General features: G+C 37.1%; 2 protein-coding genes across 2 annotated transcripts; both read right to left on the reverse strand.

Moving 5' to 3' along the window:
* Positions 1–424: 424 nt before the first annotated feature.
* On the reverse strand, positions 425–7,002 carry LOC133725594 (cycloartenol synthase). Its single transcript, XM_062152902.1, has 18 exons — positions 6,553–7,002; positions 5,741–5,926; positions 5,538–5,627; positions 5,133–5,327; positions 4,959–5,043; positions 4,543–4,709; positions 4,232–4,420; positions 3,353–3,466; positions 3,060–3,182; positions 2,857–2,979; positions 2,687–2,785; positions 2,479–2,535; positions 2,288–2,334; positions 2,044–2,187; positions 1,701–1,878; positions 1,435–1,515; positions 960–1,043; positions 425–773 (listed from the first exon to the last, which is right to left on the reverse strand). Exons 1-18 carry the CDS (start codon positions 6,766–6,768, stop codon positions 660–662), a joined length of 2,292 nt encoding a protein of 763 aa, XP_062008886.1. The 5' UTR covers positions 6,769–7,002; the 3' UTR covers positions 425–659.
* An 8,584-nt stretch (positions 7,003–15,586) lies between these two features.
* On the reverse strand, positions 15,587–17,372 carry LOC133731059 (uncharacterized). Its single transcript, XM_062158528.1, has 3 exons — positions 17,141–17,372; positions 16,082–17,077; positions 15,587–15,933 (listed from the first exon to the last, which is right to left on the reverse strand). Exons 1-3 carry the CDS (start codon positions 17,370–17,372, stop codon positions 15,587–15,589), a joined length of 1,575 nt encoding a protein of 524 aa, XP_062014512.1.
* Between the last annotated feature and the right edge of the window lie 3,385 nt (positions 17,373–20,757).

Genomic DNA, 20,757 nt, shown 5'->3' on the forward strand with positions numbered 1-20,757 from the left:
ACTACTTTGAACAACTGGTTCAAATACTGTTCCATCAACAGGATGAACACATGCTACATTATGCAGCTTACCGAATATCTACTACACACTACGGGCTGTTGCAGAATAAAACAGTGGTTGTCGAAATTCTGCTTCTCACGTTAATGGTATACCACACACTTATGTTTTCAAATAGTCTAAAATCCCAAACAGAATGTCTGGGTGAGCATTCGTCTTAAATATGAATGTCAATCTGTGTATGTAAGCAATAGATTACATCATCATCTTACACTGGGTTGATAATAAGGAATGTTTTCACATGATGTTGGTCTTTTTTTTTATTCATTTCACATTCATCTCATTTCTGTTTCATTAAACCGGTAACAATCATATTCGGATGCTTGTTGCCAATAAGGAGCAGCATAAAGGTGAATATGGCAGCAAGTAAATACAACATATATTGTAGTATTATTACTTCTTTAGGAACTCATTTCAAAGAGTCAAAACTAATGCATCAGGAAAGTCCAATTGTTCTCATCTTGAGGAGATGAGACATTTACGAACCCAGATTTTTGAGCACATAGTAATTAGATTGATTTGAGCGAGTTTGAGAAAAGATCTCATACAGATCAGATAACAATTCATTATCTCGAGTGATAAAAGCTGAACAAAGACATATTTCAGAGGGCCTCCAATACCTGACAACGATATTCTCCAAGGGCCCAAACGGGGAAAATGTTTCGGTATGCTGAATAGCTAATCATACAGTTCTTGTTAAAAACTCCCATGATCTCCTGCATGGGGAATGCCCAAAAAGTATTAAGTTCATGTAGAACTGACAATCACAGATACAGAAATAATTGAAGTTTATGAAATAACTAAGTTTGAAATTGTAGTTTCTTGGACATAATATTTTAATCACAGTTGAGAAAATATAACTCTTTTGGTGAAGAACTGTGGGAAAAATTGGCCAGATTTACCTTCTGGGGAAAATCTCCATTTGCCATTTGAGAATTTATTAGTACCCTAGCTGCATGGTGCAATGGAGTTGGGTCTCTCTTTGCCTTGGAAAAAAAGAAAAATACAGGTATTAGAAGTCAGCACCAGAAATGTGGAAGTCCCTATAGTTAATCCATCAAAGCACCTAAAAAAAGTGTTAAAAAGGAAATTGAACATCATATAATATTCCAACATCATTTGGATCCCTATAATGGATTACATTTTGTTAAGGATGACAGAAAATTGGATTGATTGATTTGATATATCACATGGGAAAGAGAAAAGAAGACAAGAATGCAAATTATGCACCATCTTCTTAGAAATGGAGGAGGTGGAGGAAGAAAAGAATAAAGATATAAATATATTTTTCTCAAGGAAAAAAGAAGAAGCAATATAGGAGGTAGATGGTTATAGAATTGATGTCAACTAATGAAACAAGTTAGTATCCAAATGTACCTGCCCAGCACCAAGCAGGGCCAACATAGCCCATGCAGTATTGACTATATGTGGCCTATTATCCTGAAGATTTGAATACACCTGTTGGGAAAGACATAAAAAAATCAGCAAAAAGTTGCACCTATTAATCATAGATCACATATCTTGTCAGATTTGTACAAAAGTGAGACAGCATGAAAGTAGATAATTATATATGATTAAATATAATAAGTTTCAAGCCTAGAAAAGACAAGGAAAGGATATATCAAATTTGATACACCATTTACCTTGTTCTGACATGATAGATAACTTTCTCCCCATCCACCAGAAGCAAGCTCTTTGGATAACAAAAAATCACATGCTTTACGGATGCTAGAGCAGTCTTCATAAGTCCTTCCAGCAGCAACCAAACCCTTTATTCCAAACCAGCCAGCATAGGTGAAGCAGACTCCCCAAGAACCATACCTAGTATGAAATCTCCACAATTTAGGTAGTGCAACTAATTTCATAATACTACAAATAAAATGTGAAAGCCTAGTTATTGGTAATTTGCCTAGGTAACTATGAAGCAGTGATATAACATGAAAGTTTCAATGTATATATATTAAAAACTGAATTTTGAAAACAAACCAAGAGCCATCTGTTGCTTGTTTCTTTTCAATGAACTTTGCAGCATTAGCAATACAGTTTTCTATTTCTTCCCTCCTATGTCCAGGATATAACTTCTTAAATAGAGTGAGTGCTTGAATTGCTGCTGATGTACACTCAACATATCTGCATCATCATTTCAGTCAGGATGACATCTGCTGTTTTCCATGATATATATATAGGATTAAATGTATAACAATCAACATAAAGTGTGTAGAAATCTTACGGATAATCTATTACAATGTCACCAAAAGTTTCTGCAGGGTTGATTAGCTGAGAATAGGATAGTTCCAAAGCACATATACAAACATTTAATTCACTATCATCAATATGAATAACAGTATAGAATGAAGAGAAAATTAGGTACATATTTATAGTCGGAGATGTTAAAGTAAGAGGAGCATAACTGATACTCACCTCCAACCACTTATATGATCTAGTCAATTCATAAGTTGCAAATCCACCATCATTATTCTGTGGTGCTTCCGGAAACAAGATTAGCGAATTAGTTTGGCCTCAAAAATTAAAGAGAATTGATAAAAAAATTCCAACCAAAATGGAGAAATATGTATTCTGCCAAAAAAAGAGATACTGAATCATGGAATGAAATATAGCAAATGATCACCTGTAAGGAAAGGGTAACATTAACGGCATCATATAATTTCTTCATATCCAATGATTCCCCAACTGTTTCTGTTGGAAGTGTTGATAGTAATAAGGCAGCCTGCACAAAAAAATATATGTTAGTAAACTATCGAGTGTTTCTGTATGTGAAATTTTGAGTGACCAAGTTACCTTCAGTCCTTCCGCCGTGCAGTCAGAGATAGGCCATCCATGATCTGCAGTTGAGAATGGCCAAGCACCTTTTGAAATGTGTCGATACCAAAAGTTTAGATCACCAGGACAATCTTCTAAGACCTACCGAGCAAAGTATAAGTCAAGCGAGGATAATTAGAAGAATCGTTACAAGACAAAGTGATTTTCTGCCCCAAACAAACCTGAGAATCTTTTATGTATTCATGTGCTTTTCTTAAAGTAGGTCCATATTCTTTAGCAAGGTTAGTAGATATTATTGCTTGCACAGCAAAAGAAGTATCCCATGCCTGGCTCCCATTGTAGCCCTGCAGCAGAAAAGCAAAAACAACAGAATAATTTAGCAACATATTGAAGGTAAGTTTATAAGCAACTCTAACAATTTGGGACCAAACGGAGATTGCAGAAGGTGAGAGAGAGAGTGGGAGATGGGAGAATCTTAAAATCAGCCTGAGACAGTTTAATGCTATTTACTAACCTGCATTTTCATGCCATCTTCAGCGATCCACAAATAATCATATAGTCTTGGAAGATGCAACTTGAATGCCTCTGAGTTTGGATCCTCCGCCCAACAACAGAGCATATTTAACACCTGCATCATTAACAAATTGACAATTCGACTCAGTGCATCTGAATGAATCTGTAAACTCAAGCACTGTTGATAGATGCTTGAGATCCATTAGCAGATGAGTGTTGTACGTTTGGAATACTCAATTACTGATGCAACTTGAAATAGACATTACTTTATACAATCATACGCAATAGATGTTTGAGATCTGTTGACAAATGATCGATGTTTGGAAGAGTAAATTACTAATGTGACAATGTCACTTGTGATAGTCATATGTGTGATATGTGTGAAATCTGTTGGAAGCCACGTAATAATGACAGTCTAATAAGCATTTAAATGGAATGGTACTAGCAGTGCATAAAATAAAAATAGGATAATAGCACCCAAAAAAATCTTCATGAGAAGGACTTGTGTTATAGGATGAAATGGTACAGGTTACTGACCTAATCAATGTTTATCATGTAGTCTTTTTGCATCCAAGATTATTGAAATATATTGCTCTATTCCTCAAAAGGGTTGTATTCTTGATACAAGTTGTAATGAGTTGTTCATCCATAAGTCATGAACCCAAAAGATAGTAGTAAGTTAATAACAATTGTCAGTGGTCAAAAATCTCATACAAATTAGTTTTACACCCATATGAGAATTAACATGGACAAACATTGTTTTCCTGAAACACTTATCCGACTTGCTGTTTCAGAGTTTACTATCTACATCTACGAATAAATATAGGCCATAAAGCAAATTATCAGAATTGATGATATGCATCATCAAAATGTCCAATACCTTATTAACAGGGCCAATGCAGATATATCGAGTATTTTCATCTTCATAGTGAATGTGCTGCATAACAGTGTCCAAAGCCTTCTCCCTCAATCTTTTTGCCGGCCAACGCATAAAGACTGGTTCAAGTACATAGTGAAGAGAAGCCCACAGAATATCCTGAACCATTGGGTGTGGATAGTATAGATCTTCCTAACAATTGTGTAAAGCATCCCATGTAAGCATCAACAGAACATTGGTATGAATAGGATACCTGTACAATATGTCTAGAACCTCAACAAGAGAAATGTACAAAAAAGGAAGATATCACCAACCTTTGCACATAGATTACGAGCTTCATTCCAATCAACTTCATGGTATGGGACTGTATATAGCTCCTTTCTCAATGACTGGATTGTAGGTGTAATTGGTCCAACGAATCTCTTCCCATACAGATAAGACATAGGCAAATACACCATTCGACAATGACACCACATCCTCCCTATAAGTGGAAAATTTGATGATTCATAATCAAAGAGAAAAAATAGACATATATGTCACATGCTCACATGTCATAAGAATAAGAAGATACCAAGACCCTAACAATGTAATGGCGCTTAATTCGTAGGATCAGAATGGAAACTAAAATGGATCTATTTTCTTGATCAAGGTTTATTAATGAATGGAGATTGAATTTGTTTCTATCCTACCCCAAATGAACCAATAGCATCAACCAAAATGAATAAGTAACCTGGATGAACTGGGAGAGAGTAAGGACATAGCCATACTTCTGGCGGTAGTGGATTATTTCCAGACCATTCATATGCCCCAAGTACCTATAACCATCAAAGACACGATGTCAACTGATATTTCTAAAAGATTAGATAGTTGGCACAATCAGAAAAGATAAATGTCGAGTTCATACTGAAAGCCACATCTTCCCCCATGAAGTGATTGTAGTCGCACCACCATGGTCTAATATCCATTTTCGTGCTATTTCCATTGCCCCTTGTCCATCATCAGCACCTTCTCCAAGCAACCTCAAACTAACATAATTTAGTGCAGTACCAAACATGGTACTTGGGCCCTCAATATGTAGACCCCATCCCCCATCTTTATTCTGCAGAAAGATTTGTCATTCCATCTATTTGTTAATGCCTTATTATCCAATATACATGGCACAAGGATGCAATGGCATCAGCTGTATGAAAGCGTTGTAGATGTAATTCACTAATGTGTTAATTGGCTAGTACGAAGATATCAGTAAGTCTGTCTGCAAAGAATTTTATTCTTATTTTTAAAGCATTAGTTACATGAGTAATATTCTTGCCTGATGATTATAGAGATATCTACACATCTCCCGTTGATGCTCTATGGATAACACAGCATTTAGAGCTCCTGTAATTGAAAGTGTAATAACCTGTTTCAATCGGCAAGTGTTACATTCAGCAACATCAACTATTTAACAAATCTTGGTACGCTTGTGAATAAAAACTGATAGAGACAAATAATGTTTACAAGTTTCTCCCTTACCAAACCAGGAAGTAGAAACATGGGACCCCCATAATCCCCAGGCCAATGACCATCATGTGCCTGGATTGTTGAATAAAAATTAATGGCCCTGCGTAATGTGGTTGCCACGACCTCTTCTGTCACCTCTTCTGCATCTCTAACTTTGAGTTGTGGTAGATTAGTCACACATGGGTTCTCCTTTGCAAACTACAATTCAGGCATGATGCAGGAAACTAATGTTAAGTATCATTACTAGATCTATGCAGCCTATGTTTAACGAATTATCACCGATATTCATAAACCACCCATATGAAAGGAGAGAAATACCAGAAACAGAAAAGGAAGTAATCTCTGTGAGTCTGAGACCATTGTATGAAAAATATTGGATGACATATGAATCAGCATATGAATGCATCGAGTTGATAACATGACAATCCAATACAAATCATCCGGGAAGTCAAAAAGATTCAAACTTTACAATGCCTATGAATCCACATAGAAGCTTAAAATGCATTGTGAACATAACTTGACCACATTGTGCAATTGCATTCTCAAACTCACCAGTACCATACACACATACAATTCCAAGATCCACACGACCTTATTAAAAGCTGATTCAATTTCTATACATAACCAAATACAAAGATCAAAGCTTGATTATTTCTTCAACAGCATTATGAACAGCTTTCTATTTCCATGTTCACCAGTCACAAGACAGATCAAATAAACAAATACCCTTTCCCATTCTTGACAAAAAGTCTTAACCAGGTGCCAGGAATAAAAAAAACAAACAGAAACCCAGATGAAAGCTCAAAAAATCCAGAATCGGGTACCTGAATTCTCATGAGGAGATCAGAGCTGTGCTTGGTCTCAAATCGATTGTCCCAGAAACCTTTTCGAGCATCTTCGATTTGTTGAAGCTCTTCAGGGGTCCCAAGCTCTGGATGGTACTCCCAAACTTGGCGTCCCAAGTGGTTGTTCACACTCCTCAGCCATTGATGATCACCACCGTCTCTTACTGTGTCTGCCCCAATTTTCAGCTTCCACATTTTGACTTGGAATGGGTTTCTTGAAAACCAATGGGAGGTTTAGATTTTGGGTCCTTCTTTTTTGTTGTGTGGGTTTGTTGTTTCAACTGTTGAAAACTGAAAATTGATCACTCAAGTTTCAGTAAGAAAGAAGAAAAAGAGAGTTCATATTTTTCAACTTCGATTTTCAGTAGCTGCCAGTTGGAATAACTGAAAAATGTACAGAGAGCTCGGTTTTTCCCTCCTTTGGACCCTCCAATTTGCTCACCACACACCCTCTATTAATTTATTCTTCAAAGAAAATATTTAATCATTAATAAAGATTAACAAGGCAAGTCTTGAACACCGAAAATCCTATAGTACTTTAAAGTATTAAAACTTGAGAGTCGGGTCTCATTAAACTATTTGTGCATTGTGTCTGAGTTAATGGATTTTAACACAAAATGTTGCGATACAACCAGAAGAATTTTAACTGCATTCGTTTCAAGTAAATTTCAATTGTCTGAATACATCAGAATCTCTCGTGAGATTTCAATTCTTCAAACCATGTGAACACAAGAAGTTTGAAACTTATAGCCATGTGACCACATCACCTAGTTTGTACTATATACAAAAGGTAATCTACTAATAATTATTTGAGAAGATAAATACTACTTTAAGACTTAATTCATTGTCATTTGGTACGCTCAATTGAAAATTGTGATTGATTTGATGTATACATATCTAATTTCTTACAACTAGCAGTATGGAATGTGATATATTCTTATTCAAGCCAATGACAATACACCATCACCAATAATAGCATTTTACAGGCAACAAGCTACATGAGTCACTACATGCACTAGTATTGGTTGTCACTGATTGATCACTAAGACCGATCATGCTTGATTTTCAGTTTATTTCATGCTACTCTTTAACTAGTACCAACAAGATATTATTATTATTATTATTATTATTTTATCGAAAGATGTCAGTCTATTCATTAGATTCAGCAAGCAGTACAAAAACAAAATATTCATATAGGGTCAACGAAAAGAATCGTTCCTTAGAGCATCCTAACCTCCTATCCTAAAAAAGCATAGGAACCCAGCATACCCCCAGTACACCCAATTTTTAGAAAATCCATGCACCATTATTCTAACAAAAACCTAAAAACCTCGAAGCAGACATAAAATGGTTTCAACTAAGGCTCTGGTTTTTGCAACCCAAACAAAAATTAAACAGTACTATGGCGCCATAGAGACCCAATCCATCCAACCCCATAGCAAAAGGGTAATCCAGTCCACTTGAAACCCTAGACCAGTGAGCCCAAAGCTGAGGCCCACAGACCAATTCAATGCCCAAGAGGCCCAGCCACTCCAAATGCAGGCCCAAAGAGTACGGAAAACCAAATCTCTAGCCCATTGAGCCCACCAGTAACTTTCCAGCCAAAAGCTACCAGTCGCGCCGCCACCGATACTCGCCGTCAGGGCCACTGCTCCATCACCTTCGCCCTTCAAAGCACGAAGTCGAACGAACATTGTCGTGTCCGCAACAGCTCCTCGATTAGAGACCAAACCAGATCCAATATCATGGCCGACCCACAAACCGCTGCCGCAAAAAATACCTTCGCCACCTCAAAGAACTCTACTGGCAAGGACGCTGGCACCGCTATCCAAGTCCACAACTCGAGCAGCCGTACCAAAGCCCAAAACCGCTGCCCATCGTCGCGCCGCAATCGAATTAAAATCGTCTTCATCGCCACCATTAGCCATCACATCAAGAAGAAGAACTAGCCTGAGATCCACAAATCTCCGACAAGCACCATCCTCACCGTCCAACAAAATATCCAGAAATCTCGACCCCATCATCTTCTCTGCAGCAAATCAGGTTGTATCGCCTGTCTCACTCGCTGGACAAGTTTGAACCAGATCCAAGCCCAGGTCAGTCCCATCTCTACCGAGGCTGAGCACAACAAGTATCAGAAAAAGAAAAGGCAGAGCACAACGCCCCATCAAGAAGCGAAGGTCATCCTGCCTCGCAGCACCTCCAACGCACCCTACTCCGGCACGAGACACAGTGGAGAGGGCGAAAGCAACAGTAAAGTCATCTATGGCGTTAGCCATAAGTTTGAGAAGTTTATCAAAGGTGGGATGCCGACAAGCAAACCCTAACAGAGCGGCTAGATCAGTTTTCCAACTAGATATTATTGGTTAATAATGACATAAAGAAAAGCCAAAATGACTTTTTAGCTATTTTAGCTAAAATTTGACTCAAAAATAGCTAGCATTGCTAAATATGCTCTAATAATAGTCGGAGCAGAAGTGAACCACTCTGTCTGAATAGAGGATTCAAAACCAAGGCTAGCCAACCTATGAGCAACAGAGTTTGCTTGCCTATTTACATGAAGCAATTCAATGAAATGAAAGGACTTACATAAATCCTTGATGTCATCTACTAGGTTACTTAGTAGAGAATGGTCACCAACCTGATCAGTAACAGATTGTACAACAACAAGACAATCACTTTCAATTTCTACTTTTGTCGCTCCCAACATGCTTGATAGCTAGTAACTCAACATGAAGGGGTGACGTAATGAATTGCACTTTACCTGAAAAAGCAGCCAAAAAGTTACCGTGCTCATCACGCAATACACCACCAACACCTCCATGGCAAATGCCATTAAGGAAGGCGCCATCCGTGTTCATTTTGATGACACCGGAAGGCAGTGGGCACCAAAACTGATTCCTTGAACACTTCATGCTCAAAGAGGCAGGCTTCCCAGTAACACAAACTTGATTAAACTCCTCCAACCAACTCATGGCAGAAGCCACTAGCACAGGACCTATTATGTGGTGACTATTCCACAATTGGTCATTGCGGTTTCGCCATAAGCTCCACATGAGAACTAGCAGCTTATCAAAATTAGAAGGAGACAGAGTGCTCGCCTTGTCCAATAACCAGTCCTTTACATTCAAAGGATTAGAAGTATCAATATTAAACAAGAAAGGAGGAGCAGTCCAAATAGATTGAGATAGAGGGCATTGACATAAAACATGTCCCAAGTCTTCCCAAGGAAAAGAGCACAGTAAACATCTCATCTCCCCTTCATATCCTTTCAAAGCCAAAGACGCCCTAGTAGGCAGTAGATTGTGGGCAACCCTCCACCCAAAAACTGCGACTTTACTCGGTACTTTGGCCTTCCACAAGGCCCTCCACAATGTAGCATAAGGATCCCCTCCAGAACCAGAGGCCAAAACATTACCCAAAGAGAAATACCTAGCCACCCTATAAGCTGATTTGACTGAAAAGAAACCCTTCTTGTTGAACTTCCAGGTAATAACGTCTTGCCCCCTTCTTCTGCTGAAAGGAATGCTCAACACTTTTAGAACAATTTCAGGAGGAAAACATGCATGCAAAGCCGGCTCCATCCAAGTATTGGATACCGAATCTATCAGATCAGAAACAAATTCAAAAGTTGTGCCTTGAGGTTTCTGTAAAGAGTATGACGGGCAAGATGGAATCCAATCCTCATGCCAAATGTTAACCTTGTGCCCATCCCCAATTTTCCAAAAAACTCCAGCTTGGATAATCGGTTTGGCCTCCATAATACTTCTCCAGGCATAAGAAGGTCTATCACCCATATCAGCACTTAGAAAATTACCATTAGGAAAATAAATAGACTTGAGAAGACGACTTACTAGAGAGTTAGGGTTGGACATCAAGTGCCATCCTTGCTTAACAAGCATTGCTAAATTGTGAGCATGTAGACATTTAAAACCCATACCACCCTCCTGCTTAGAAAGACACATCCTCTCCCAAGAGCGCCAATGAATTTTCTTTTTTTCCTCCGTAGAGCCCCAAAAGAATTGAGCACATAATTGCTGTAAATCATCACACAATGACTTTGGCAACAGATAACAGTTCATAACATATTGGGGAACGGCTTGAGCAACTGCCTTAATCAAGACTTCCTTCCCAGCGATACTAAGAGTTTTTTATCTCCAACTGACAAGCTTCTTAGTAAGTCTTTCCTTCAGATATGCAAACGCTGCAGTTTTGGACCTTCCCACATGCAAAGGGAGACCAAGGTACTGCCCATGATCTGTCGCACATTGCACCTCCAGAGTGGAAGTCAAATGCGATTGGGTCTCCATACTCACATTAGAGCTAAACATCACACTACTTTTCACTACAACAAAAGTCCTCATTTCCGACGAAAATTTCCGACAGCACATAATTGCCCTCGCAAAAAACCTCTTTTTTCGACCACAAAAAATGGTCGTCGGAAATGTTCTGTCAAAATATATTTTATTTTCGAGGGACAATATGTGGTAGGAAAAGAGTTCCAATTTCGTCGGAAAAACAAAAAAATTGGCGGGACCTTTTGGCGCCAGTATTATTTTCGACAATATTTTGTGTCGTCGGTAATGGTAAACCTATTTCCGAGAGGCAGTTGACTTTGTCGGAAATGATTTCTTAATTTCGAGGGCAACAAAGTACCCTCGGTAATGAACAAAGTATTTCCGATGGCTAGTGACCCTTGAAAATATTTCTCTAAATTGTATTATTTTTATAAAAATATTATGTCAAAAGAGGAGAATTGAGCATAGGATCTCTAACTTTTCAAAATTAATTTTACCATTTTTCCACAGGTTACTTGATGACATATTATTAGTTTATTAGAATGGACGCATTATATGTTAAAGAAAAAATAATTTTATTATATATTGGTTATAAGGTAAGATCGAATAAATCTCATAATACACACACACACACACACCCATATATATATATATATATATTATAAGTCTCATAGTTATATATACATAATACATATGTGTTTTGGATTTATATATGACTTGATCGATCGATCATGCTAATTGGCAGGTTCCGCCCTAACCCAATATATTATTAGTTGCGGAAGTAGCTAAGAGATCATCTATGGTAAATCACGATTATGCTAATTGGGAGATTCCACGCTAACTAGGAGATTCCACTCTATTTAGATAAGAGATCGATCATGCTAACCAGGAGATTCCGCCCTAAAACCCTAAACCTTAATAGTAAATCATGATTATGACTACATTAACAATCATCAATTGTGCTGGAAACTTGTATAAGTGATCTACTTATGAAGACCTAAAATTGAATAGTGGAGATGTCGAGATATGTAATCGAAAATTGGGTCTCACAAGAGATCTCTTAAAATGGCCAAAAAATATATCCGTTAGTGAAAGACTCCTACACACACACACACAATTCATTGTCGATCGATCATGTGTGCTTGTCCACACACACACTATACTGTTACATAGTACTATTCATTATTGATCACATACATACTACATATATAGTACGACTGTCCATCCACACATATATGCATTCGTATACAGTAGACATTGATTGATCATAAATATACAATTATATAGAATAGCTAGACGAGAAAAAATAGAATACTAGCGAGCGAGTACATTTTTTTTTTTTTTGAAAAGGCTAGCAAGTACATATTTATTTATCAAGAATGTTATGAAATATTTTTCATTGGTCGATCTTATATTAGAATAAAGATGTTTATCTACATAGTCTGACAGAAACGTCACAAAAATGAACTCTATGATTAATTCAATAAAACTCAAGTCAAGATTATCTAGTTTCTAGGCCAAAGTAATATGTGGAAAAGATTTTTTTTTTTTTTGTAAGAAAACAATGACGACTATGATTTTATTAAACAAAACTAATTAACCACTTTAAATTTGAATTTCCACTCAAACAAAGTTTATACAGGAAAGGCCTGCTTAGGAAACTTATATCTGAGTATCCAACACATATGCATTTATATATAAGTTCCAAGAAAATTGATTAAAAAAAAAAAACAATTGAGTTCCCTCCTCCTTTCTCTCTCCTATGCATTTATACATACCCTAATAAGGAGTCTTAATTATCTCACCAAAGAAGGAAAAAAATCCTTATTTATGCTTATGTTTAGTTCGTCTAAATAATTAAAAAGAATAAAACTTCCTTTGCTATGCACTTGTTTCTCAAACCCTAAAAGCACATCTTTCTTCCTCCTCTCTCACTACGGCAATGAAGAATTGAACAGTTGAGAAGCTTCTTGATTGATTGGGTGACGATTAAAGGTTTGTCCATCTCTCCTTTCTCTCTATTAGTTTTCATAGTGAACCATAGAAACCAACTGATATGTCTAAATTGTTCTTGAGGGCAGCAACGCATCTTGTTCTTGATTGCAATTATGTAATTGTGATGCTTATTGTTAATCTGCCATCCAATGATATATGAATAAGCATTCTAGAGATTTCAAAAAGCTTGATTTTCTCATATACATGTGCTGGTGTAGAATAATGAATTGGATTGATTCAATGGTCAAGGTATATCTAAATACAAACATACACACTACACACATATGAGCTTATTCTGACTTTTGTAATGTTTTAAATTTCCTAATTTCCTCCGAAGCACCAGGTTTTTGTAATGCTAGCTTGTATGTTTTCTCAGACTATTTCTTACACATTTTTTTTTTTTTGGATATGTACAGGGTGAAGTGAAGTCGGATTCGTTGTTGATTTGTTCTTTTGGTGCGGTGCAGCAAGCAAAAGCAAAATTAGGTACATATACAACTCTCTCCGTTTTGTTTCTCATTTTGTTTCTAGTTTAATTTTTTTTTCCTGGTACATTGATATGAGAGTGTCTTCTTTAATTTAAATTAGGTATGTTCATACTTACAGCAGTTTTCTGATTTGTTGACCTAGGTAGACATTCTCTTACAACTGTACCAATCCATTAATAATTTGGAAATAGTTCCTTCTAGACAATTTAAATAGACAACTTGATGATTAATACAGAACTGGAATCACTCAAAAACAATATTTCTACATTTAGGTATGAATTTCTGAACTTAAGTGTTAGTAAATTTTCGTATTTTTAACCTAGGTACATGTTTACTTAAAACTGTACCAATCCATTAATGAACTTGAAATAGTTCCTTCTAGACAATTTAAGTAGACAACTTGATAAATCATATTGAACTGGAATCACTTCTAAATAATATTTCTACATTTAGTTATGAATTTCTGAACTTAAGTAAGTGTTAGTACTTTTTTAGGTACCCGTTTACTTAAAACTGTACCAATCCTTGAAATAGTTCCTCCTAAACAAATTAAATAGACAACTTAATGAATCATATGGAATAGGAATCACTTCAAAAAAATATTTCTACATTTAGTTATGAATTTAATTCTCTTCATTTGGTGTTGATGAAAATGCTTGTTTTATCATTACCATAGATTTATCGGCAGCATAAATTGAGAGGAGATGTTGATTGATAAATCTTGGATGCAGTTAAGTAGATCAGACCCAAAGTATGATCAAGGAGTTACATAGTTTCTTGATTATGCATATAGCCATGATAAGTGGGCAGAGGATGACATGATAATATGTCCATGCAAAGTATGTGGTTTAATTCTCAAATTCTGTGGTACTATTTATATCTTTCAAATATTTTTATATATTGCTATTTACTGCATGTTTTAGCTCTTATTTTGCATTCTAACTTCTTTGTTTTTCTTTTACAATAGGACAATATTGCAACAGATTCAAGTGCACACCATGATGAAGATGTTGCTGATGAGTATGATGCAAACTCTAATGAGGACTTTTATGAGATATATTGTTAGCTTCCTTGCTTAAGAATGATTATATTATAAAGACCAAATATTGAATATTTATCTTTATCTGAACATGTATGAATGATTAACTATGTTTCATCTAATGCGATTTTTTTTTATGAAGATTTAATTGTCTCCTTGTGTTTAATAAAAAAATTATCTTGATTCATCTACCTCTTCTGATCAGGTTAATTGACAATTAAATTGAGTGGGAGGAAAAAAAAATTCCTGACAAATTTCAACAAATAAATCTCGTGAAAAACATTTCCGACCACTTTTTCCGACTACAATATCATTCTCAGAAATATTAGATTATATTTTTCCGACAGAAAATATCAATTTCCCTAGGAAAATATGACCCTCGAAACTTATTCATTTTCGATGCCAACTAGTCATCGGAATTAAATATTCTTATCGGAAATAGTTTTTTCCGACCACTCCTATTCGTCAGAAATAAGTCCTTGGAAAAAAATGGATTGTCTAGCAACCAATTTTTTCCTACAAGCAAGGAATTATTTCCAACAAACATCTTTTGTCGGAAATACTATTTGTCGTTGTTGAGGATTAACAATTTCCGACCGCCGAAAAATTATTTATGACCACATCTGGCTGTCGGAAATATATCTTTTTCCGAGGGTTGGTCGGAAAAAGACTATTTCCGATGATATTTTTTCCGAGGACCACCGAGGGCCCCTAGCTGTCGGAAATAGCTTTTTCCGACGGGGAAAGTGCCTTTTTCGACCAAACTCCACCCTTGGAAATGACTATCATTGTTGTAGTGTTTCTACAAATTAATTTGTTGTCCTGATGCTCTGGCTTAAATATCAAAAATTGATTTAACACGAGTACAATCAGCTTCAGTAGCTTCCCCAAACAAGAAGCTATCATCTGCAAATAGCAGATGGTGTATAATCTGAGCAGATGGACTCATCTTGAGGCCTTTGAGGGAACCTTTCTCAACAGACTTTGAAATTAGAAGAAAGACATTCAGCACACAAGATAAATAGATAAGGAGAAACAGGGTCTCCTTGCCTGATGCCCCTAGTTGGGGTTATGAAACCAGTGGGTTCCCCATTAATAATCAAGGAGTAGCTAACAGATTTCACTGAGCAAAGAACAATATCAATCCATTTATTACAGAACCCAAGTTTCCGCAAAATAGCTTCTAGGAAGTCTCATTCAAGTTTGTCGTAAGCTTTGCTTATATCCAGCTTTAACGAAAAAAACTCATCCAACTGATCACGCAGCTCTTTCATAAAATGATTAATCTCAGAGACCACAAGTGTCTTGTCTGAGATGAGTCTACCCGAAACAAAAGCACTCTGCAAAGGTGATATAATATGAGGCAAAATCACTTTCAATCTGTTAGCTAGAACTTTAGAAGCAATTTTATATACCACATTACATAAAGCAATAGGCCGTAGATCAGAAGCAACTTTCGGTTCCTTCACTTTATGGATCAGAACCAAGTGAGTATAGTTGGATTCCATAGGGAGATGTCCAGTTTCTAACACTGTACGAACTGCCAGACAAACATCATTATGCACAATAGACCAATACCTTTGGAAGAAATGAGGAGACATACCGTCTGGGCTAGGAGATTTGGACGGATGCATCTGGAACAAAGCTTTTTTTAATCTCATCATCAGAATAAGGAGCAACTAAATCACTATTCATCTCAACAGTTACACGAGTTTGAACAGTATTAAGAACAATATCTGCTGCAAAAGGGTCATAATGCTCATGTCGAAAAATGTTCTCATAGTAATTGGTCAAAGTAGTAGCTATGGCAGAAGGAGAAGTCTGCCAAGTACCTTCTAGATCAAATAAACCAGTAATACAGTTTCTACTCTTTCGATTAGAAGCTCTTCGATGAAAAAATGCTGTGTTTCGGTCCCCATCTTTTAGCCAAAGAACTCTTGAACGTTGACGCCAATATGTTTCATCCAAAGACAACAACTCATTAAAACGATGTTGCAATGCTTTCTGCTCATCCCATTGGCACGACTCATAGGGCAACCTCATTAACTGGTCAAGTTTAGCTTGTAACAATTTCATCTCCATATGACGTTGCCGAAAAACTCCCTCCTCCCAAGAGGAAAGCAACCAGCCAGTGCTATGAATTTTCAAGCCAACTTGGAGCATAGGGTTACCTGTTGAAGGGGTCATCCATTCTTTCTCAATAACAGATCCACAGTCTTTGTGTTGTGACCACATTTCCTCAAATCTGAACCGTTTAGGTGCTCTATGGTACAGAGCCCTAGAAGTCTTGATCACAACGAGAAGGGGATTATGGTCAGACTTACTTAATGGCAAAGTAACCACCCTTGAATTCGGAAATCTATCTCTCCATGAGGAAGTGTGACAAGCACGATCCAGACGCTCCTTAGTAAAGCGGTTGGCCCAGGTGAACTGTGGTCCTGAAAACTTCATATCAACCAAGGCACAGTCAACTAGAGCTTGTCTAAAACGAACCATAGGAGCAGCTGCCCTCTTAGGGCTACCAGACTTATCGGCATTTGAAAAGATCTCGTTAAAATCCCATGCGACCAGCCATGGAAGAGACGATTGTGCAGCCAATGATCTCAACAGATTCCATGTCCGAAACCTATCTCGTGGATGAGTGAAACCGTAAATACCAGTAAAACGGAATTCTTTTCTTGATCCTGGCACACCAATCTAAACATCGATATGGTTATGAAAATGATCGCGTTGTCTCACCTCCATACCATGGTGCCACATGAATGCCAGACCCCTCGACTCCTCCGAAAAGGGCTGACAAATGCAGCCTTCGAACCCTAACTTGGCACACACAGAAGTCACAAGGCTGGGAGCTGCTAGCGTCTCAGATAGAAATATGAAGTTAGGGTTGCGCTGGCGAACAATTTGTACCAAAGCATCTTGAGTTTCAATGTTATTAAGACCTCGAAAATTCCAGACTAGAATCTTGGCATCAAACATGGTGAAGCAAGTCGACGTTAAGCAAACTTAAGATCGACGGGAACAAAGGCAGAAGAGGAGACGCGTCCTCTTAGGGGAAACAGACGCGAACTGGAGAAACTGGGAGCTCGAGCAGTCTAATGAATACCGCATATGAACGCTACCAAATGGTGCTTTTTATTCTACATTAATAAATCACCAATCTAATCTTAGAGAAGGAATATTTATTGAATGTAAGAAAACAAAACTACTTTTCTCCTTTTTTTTTGGTCTTCTTGGTCATTTTACATATATTGATAAAGTCAATTACTGGTTGAAAAAACAGAGAGATCCAGATACCAATTTTAGATGTATGAATAGAAGTATCATTTCTTTATTTCAAGAAAAAATTAGATATATAAACCCAATTTTCTAAGGAGATATTGGGAAAAACCCACACATATTTTTCTATCAATCTACACCCAATTCCACGTAGGCAACTTTCCTTGTAGAGTGTTGATGTATAATCAATGTTTTTTTTGTATTTTTTTATATGCCTGATTTACCCTTGGACAATTTTTTTTTTTTTTGAGAGGTTGGGCAACCTTCCTTGTAGAGTGTTGATGTATAATTATAGCATATGACATTATGGTTTAAATCATGCATGTTTGATTTCAAATTTTCATTGATGATATATATACACCATGATTTCAAGCAATACAAATACTAGTTCAGTTCTATAGATCATAAGAAAGAAGTTCAAATTTGTTATTGTGAACTTGTGTATCACCTATCACCTATGCATTCGTGACCATATTATCTTTCTAATCTTTGGCTTTAGAAAGTATGGTATCTACTCATAAGGTATGTTATTCATGAGATTTAGTTTTCAAATCTTTTCATTTGTCATCATTGTGCCCTAAATTTTCTTATGGTAAAGTATCTTGTTCTAGGTATATTGTCATACCTAGAACAAGATACTTTTTTTTTTCTTTGAACTTTTCCTTTTGCATATTGTCATATTAATTTGATGATTATTCATTCTCAATTGTTACCTAATAGATAGGAATATGCATATAGGGATAAGTTAGATATTTTCAACCTAAGAAATATGGTCAACTCGCAATGATAGAATACCTAAGAAAGAGGTTGATGTGAAAAATGATTCGAATAAGTAGGTTGAAATGAAAATTCCTAGAAGTGAGGTTAACTAAATACACGTGTCTAATCTTTAGGTTGTAATAAAAAAAACCTATTAGTTAGGTTAAAAACTTAAACCTCTACCTTTAAGTCAGGTTGCAAGTAAATAGATGGAAGACAGAAATAGAAAACACAAAATCTCAAAATCTATTAGCTAGGTTAAAAAAAAAAAAAAAAAAAAAACCTATTAGAGCATCTTTAGCAATGCTAGCCATTTTTGAGTCAAATTTTAGCTAAAGTAGCTAAAAAGTCATTTTAGCTAGCCACTTTAGAATTACGTCTGCATCAATGCTCTCTATTTTAACTAGTTTTGAATTTAATGAATATTAAATAGTTTAAATGTATTTATAAATTACATAAAATAACTTAAAAGGAATGTTTTAAATTATAGAGAGCCTCATCCCGCTCTCTATATTTAGGAGCGAGATAGCTAAAAGTTATAATAGATAGCCACTTAGAAGTCTAGTGCAGCTGCTAAAATAGATAAAAAGTTAAACATGCTCTCCAAAATAGCTAAGGAGCCACAATAGAGAGTCTGCTAAAGATGTTCTCAGCTAACTAAGTTAAAAACTTAAACATCTACCTTTAAGTCAAGTTGCAAGTAAATAGATGGAAAACATAATTAGAAAACACAAAATCTGCCTTTAAAATAGAAAGTTTAAATTCCACATTCATTTAAATCTATAAAATCTTTGAATTCAAAAAACATAAATATGTAGATAAAGACCTATTGAAAATTAGTTAAAAAAATAGGTGAGAGAAACCCTAAGAGAAGAGAAGAGAGAAACCAGAGTGTGTTCCCTCCGGCGGCTCGCCCTCGTGGCGGCGTCGTCGGACGGGATTGGAAGGGGCCTGGTGCCCGGTGGTGGTTGTCCATGTAATAAATCCCGTCGGAGAGGAGGCTGCGTGGTGGTTTCGCTGCCCAAACCGCGTGGTGGCTGTGCTTGCGGGCTCGGTGGCTTGAGTGTGGGGCTGGGCTCGATCTCCCCACGACCGGAAGGCGGTCTGCAAGTGGTGGCGTCGTCCAAGGGAGTGAAGGCTGGATCTGAGGATCTCAGATCAGATCGGAATCCGATCTGGGGAGGTGGTCGAGGCTGGGTTCTGTCTGGGTTGGATCTGATCAGAATTTTTCGATCGGGTTCAGTTCGTGTGGATCCAATCTGGAGAGGGGAAGGCTTGGGAGAGGCGGCTCATCTCTTTGGTGTGCTGGGAATGAGGAAGGGCTGGTGGGGCGACCTGCGTTCGCATGCTGCAAGGGAGGTGCCGGCGGAGGCACTGCCGGTGATGGAACGACGGAGGAGTTGCAGACGGGGTGGTGGGGAGATGCTTGCAGATCGGTGGCGAGATGCTTGCAGGCAGCTGTTCTCTTCGATTGGGCTAAGTGGGGTTTGGGCCTGGGCTTGGGCTATGGGCCCAATTTCCTTTTATTTTATGTTTTATTGTCTTTGGTTTTTATTAGTTAATTGTGGCTTTATGCCGGTAATAAGTCCCTACCGAGTAGTGGTAGGGCGACGTGGGCTCTGTCCCGGACTGCACCTTTTGTGTGCCTGGTCTGCCCTAGCTTGGTGGCGAGTTCCCAAATGGTCGCAACCTCCTAGTGGCAGGATGAAACTTAGTGTCACCGAAATTGTTTTTCGGTGGCAACATAGTGGGAAAGCTGATAGTCATAGTAACTTATGGCTCCGCGTGAGCAAAATCTTTCCGGTATGTCACCACCTTTGTAAAGCGAATAGAGTAGCCAATGATGCACTCTTCGCTAATTGGTGCTTGTTAGAATACATAGATTTTGTGGAGAATCCCGGTTTTAATCTAGGATGTTCTCTCTATGCTTATTGTATTTTGGGGTTTAGGTATCATGTCCCCCCCATGTATTCTGAGGTTTCATTAATGGTCAAGGCTTGAGGGCAGCCGTACTAACCCTATTTCAAAAAAAAAAAAAAAAACATAAATATGTAAGAAAAGATCCATAATTCTAGCAATAATGATGAGTAGAAGGAAAATTGCTAGAATAATGGGACCAATAAAAAATCTATAATTAAGGTATTTAAAGAGGACGTTAATTTTGCTAATTGACTAATATTTATCAGATTAAATAGTGGCAATATGTGTAATTTTTAGGAAAAAGAAAGATAATATTTTATCCTATTTGGCAATAATTGAGTGTAGATTAAAAAAAAAAAGGATTAATTTTAGTTTACCTACTTGAACTTTAGGTCAATATTCATGT

Source organism: Rosa rugosa, chromosome 1 (genome assembly GCF_958449725.1).
Source record: "Rosa rugosa chromosome 1, drRosRugo1.1, whole genome shotgun sequence".
Classification (NCBI taxonomy): Eukaryota; Viridiplantae; Streptophyta; class Magnoliopsida; order Rosales; family Rosaceae; genus Rosa; species Rosa rugosa.

Excerpts from the sequence above, each read along its gene's own strand:
- LOC133731059 (XM_062158528.1), bottom strand. The coding sequence starts at position 17,372 with ATGTTTGATGCCAAGATTCTAGTCTGGAATTTTCGAGGTCTTAATAAC. Across the intron at positions 17,078-17,140 it reads GGCATTCATGTGGCACCATG|GATCAAGAAAAGAATTCCGT; the intron begins GTATGGAGGTGA and ends TTGGTGTGCCAG. Across the intron at positions 15,934-16,081 it reads TGTAACTGTTGAGATGAATA|TTCGTACAGTGTTAGAAACT; the intron begins GTGATTTAGTTG and ends TTTGTCTGGCAG.
- LOC133725594 (XM_062152902.1), bottom strand. The coding sequence starts at position 6,768 with ATGTGGAAGCTGAAAATTGGGGCAGACACAGTAAGAGACGGTGGTGAT. Across the intron at positions 3,467-4,231 it reads GCATTGGCCCTGTTAATAAG|GTGTTAAATATGCTCTGTTG; the intron begins GTATTGGACATT and ends TTAATGATGCAG. Across the intron at positions 2,786-2,856 it reads GCACGGCGGAAGGACTGAAG|GCTGCCTTATTACTATCAAC; the intron begins GTAACTTGGTCA and ends TTTTTTGTGCAG.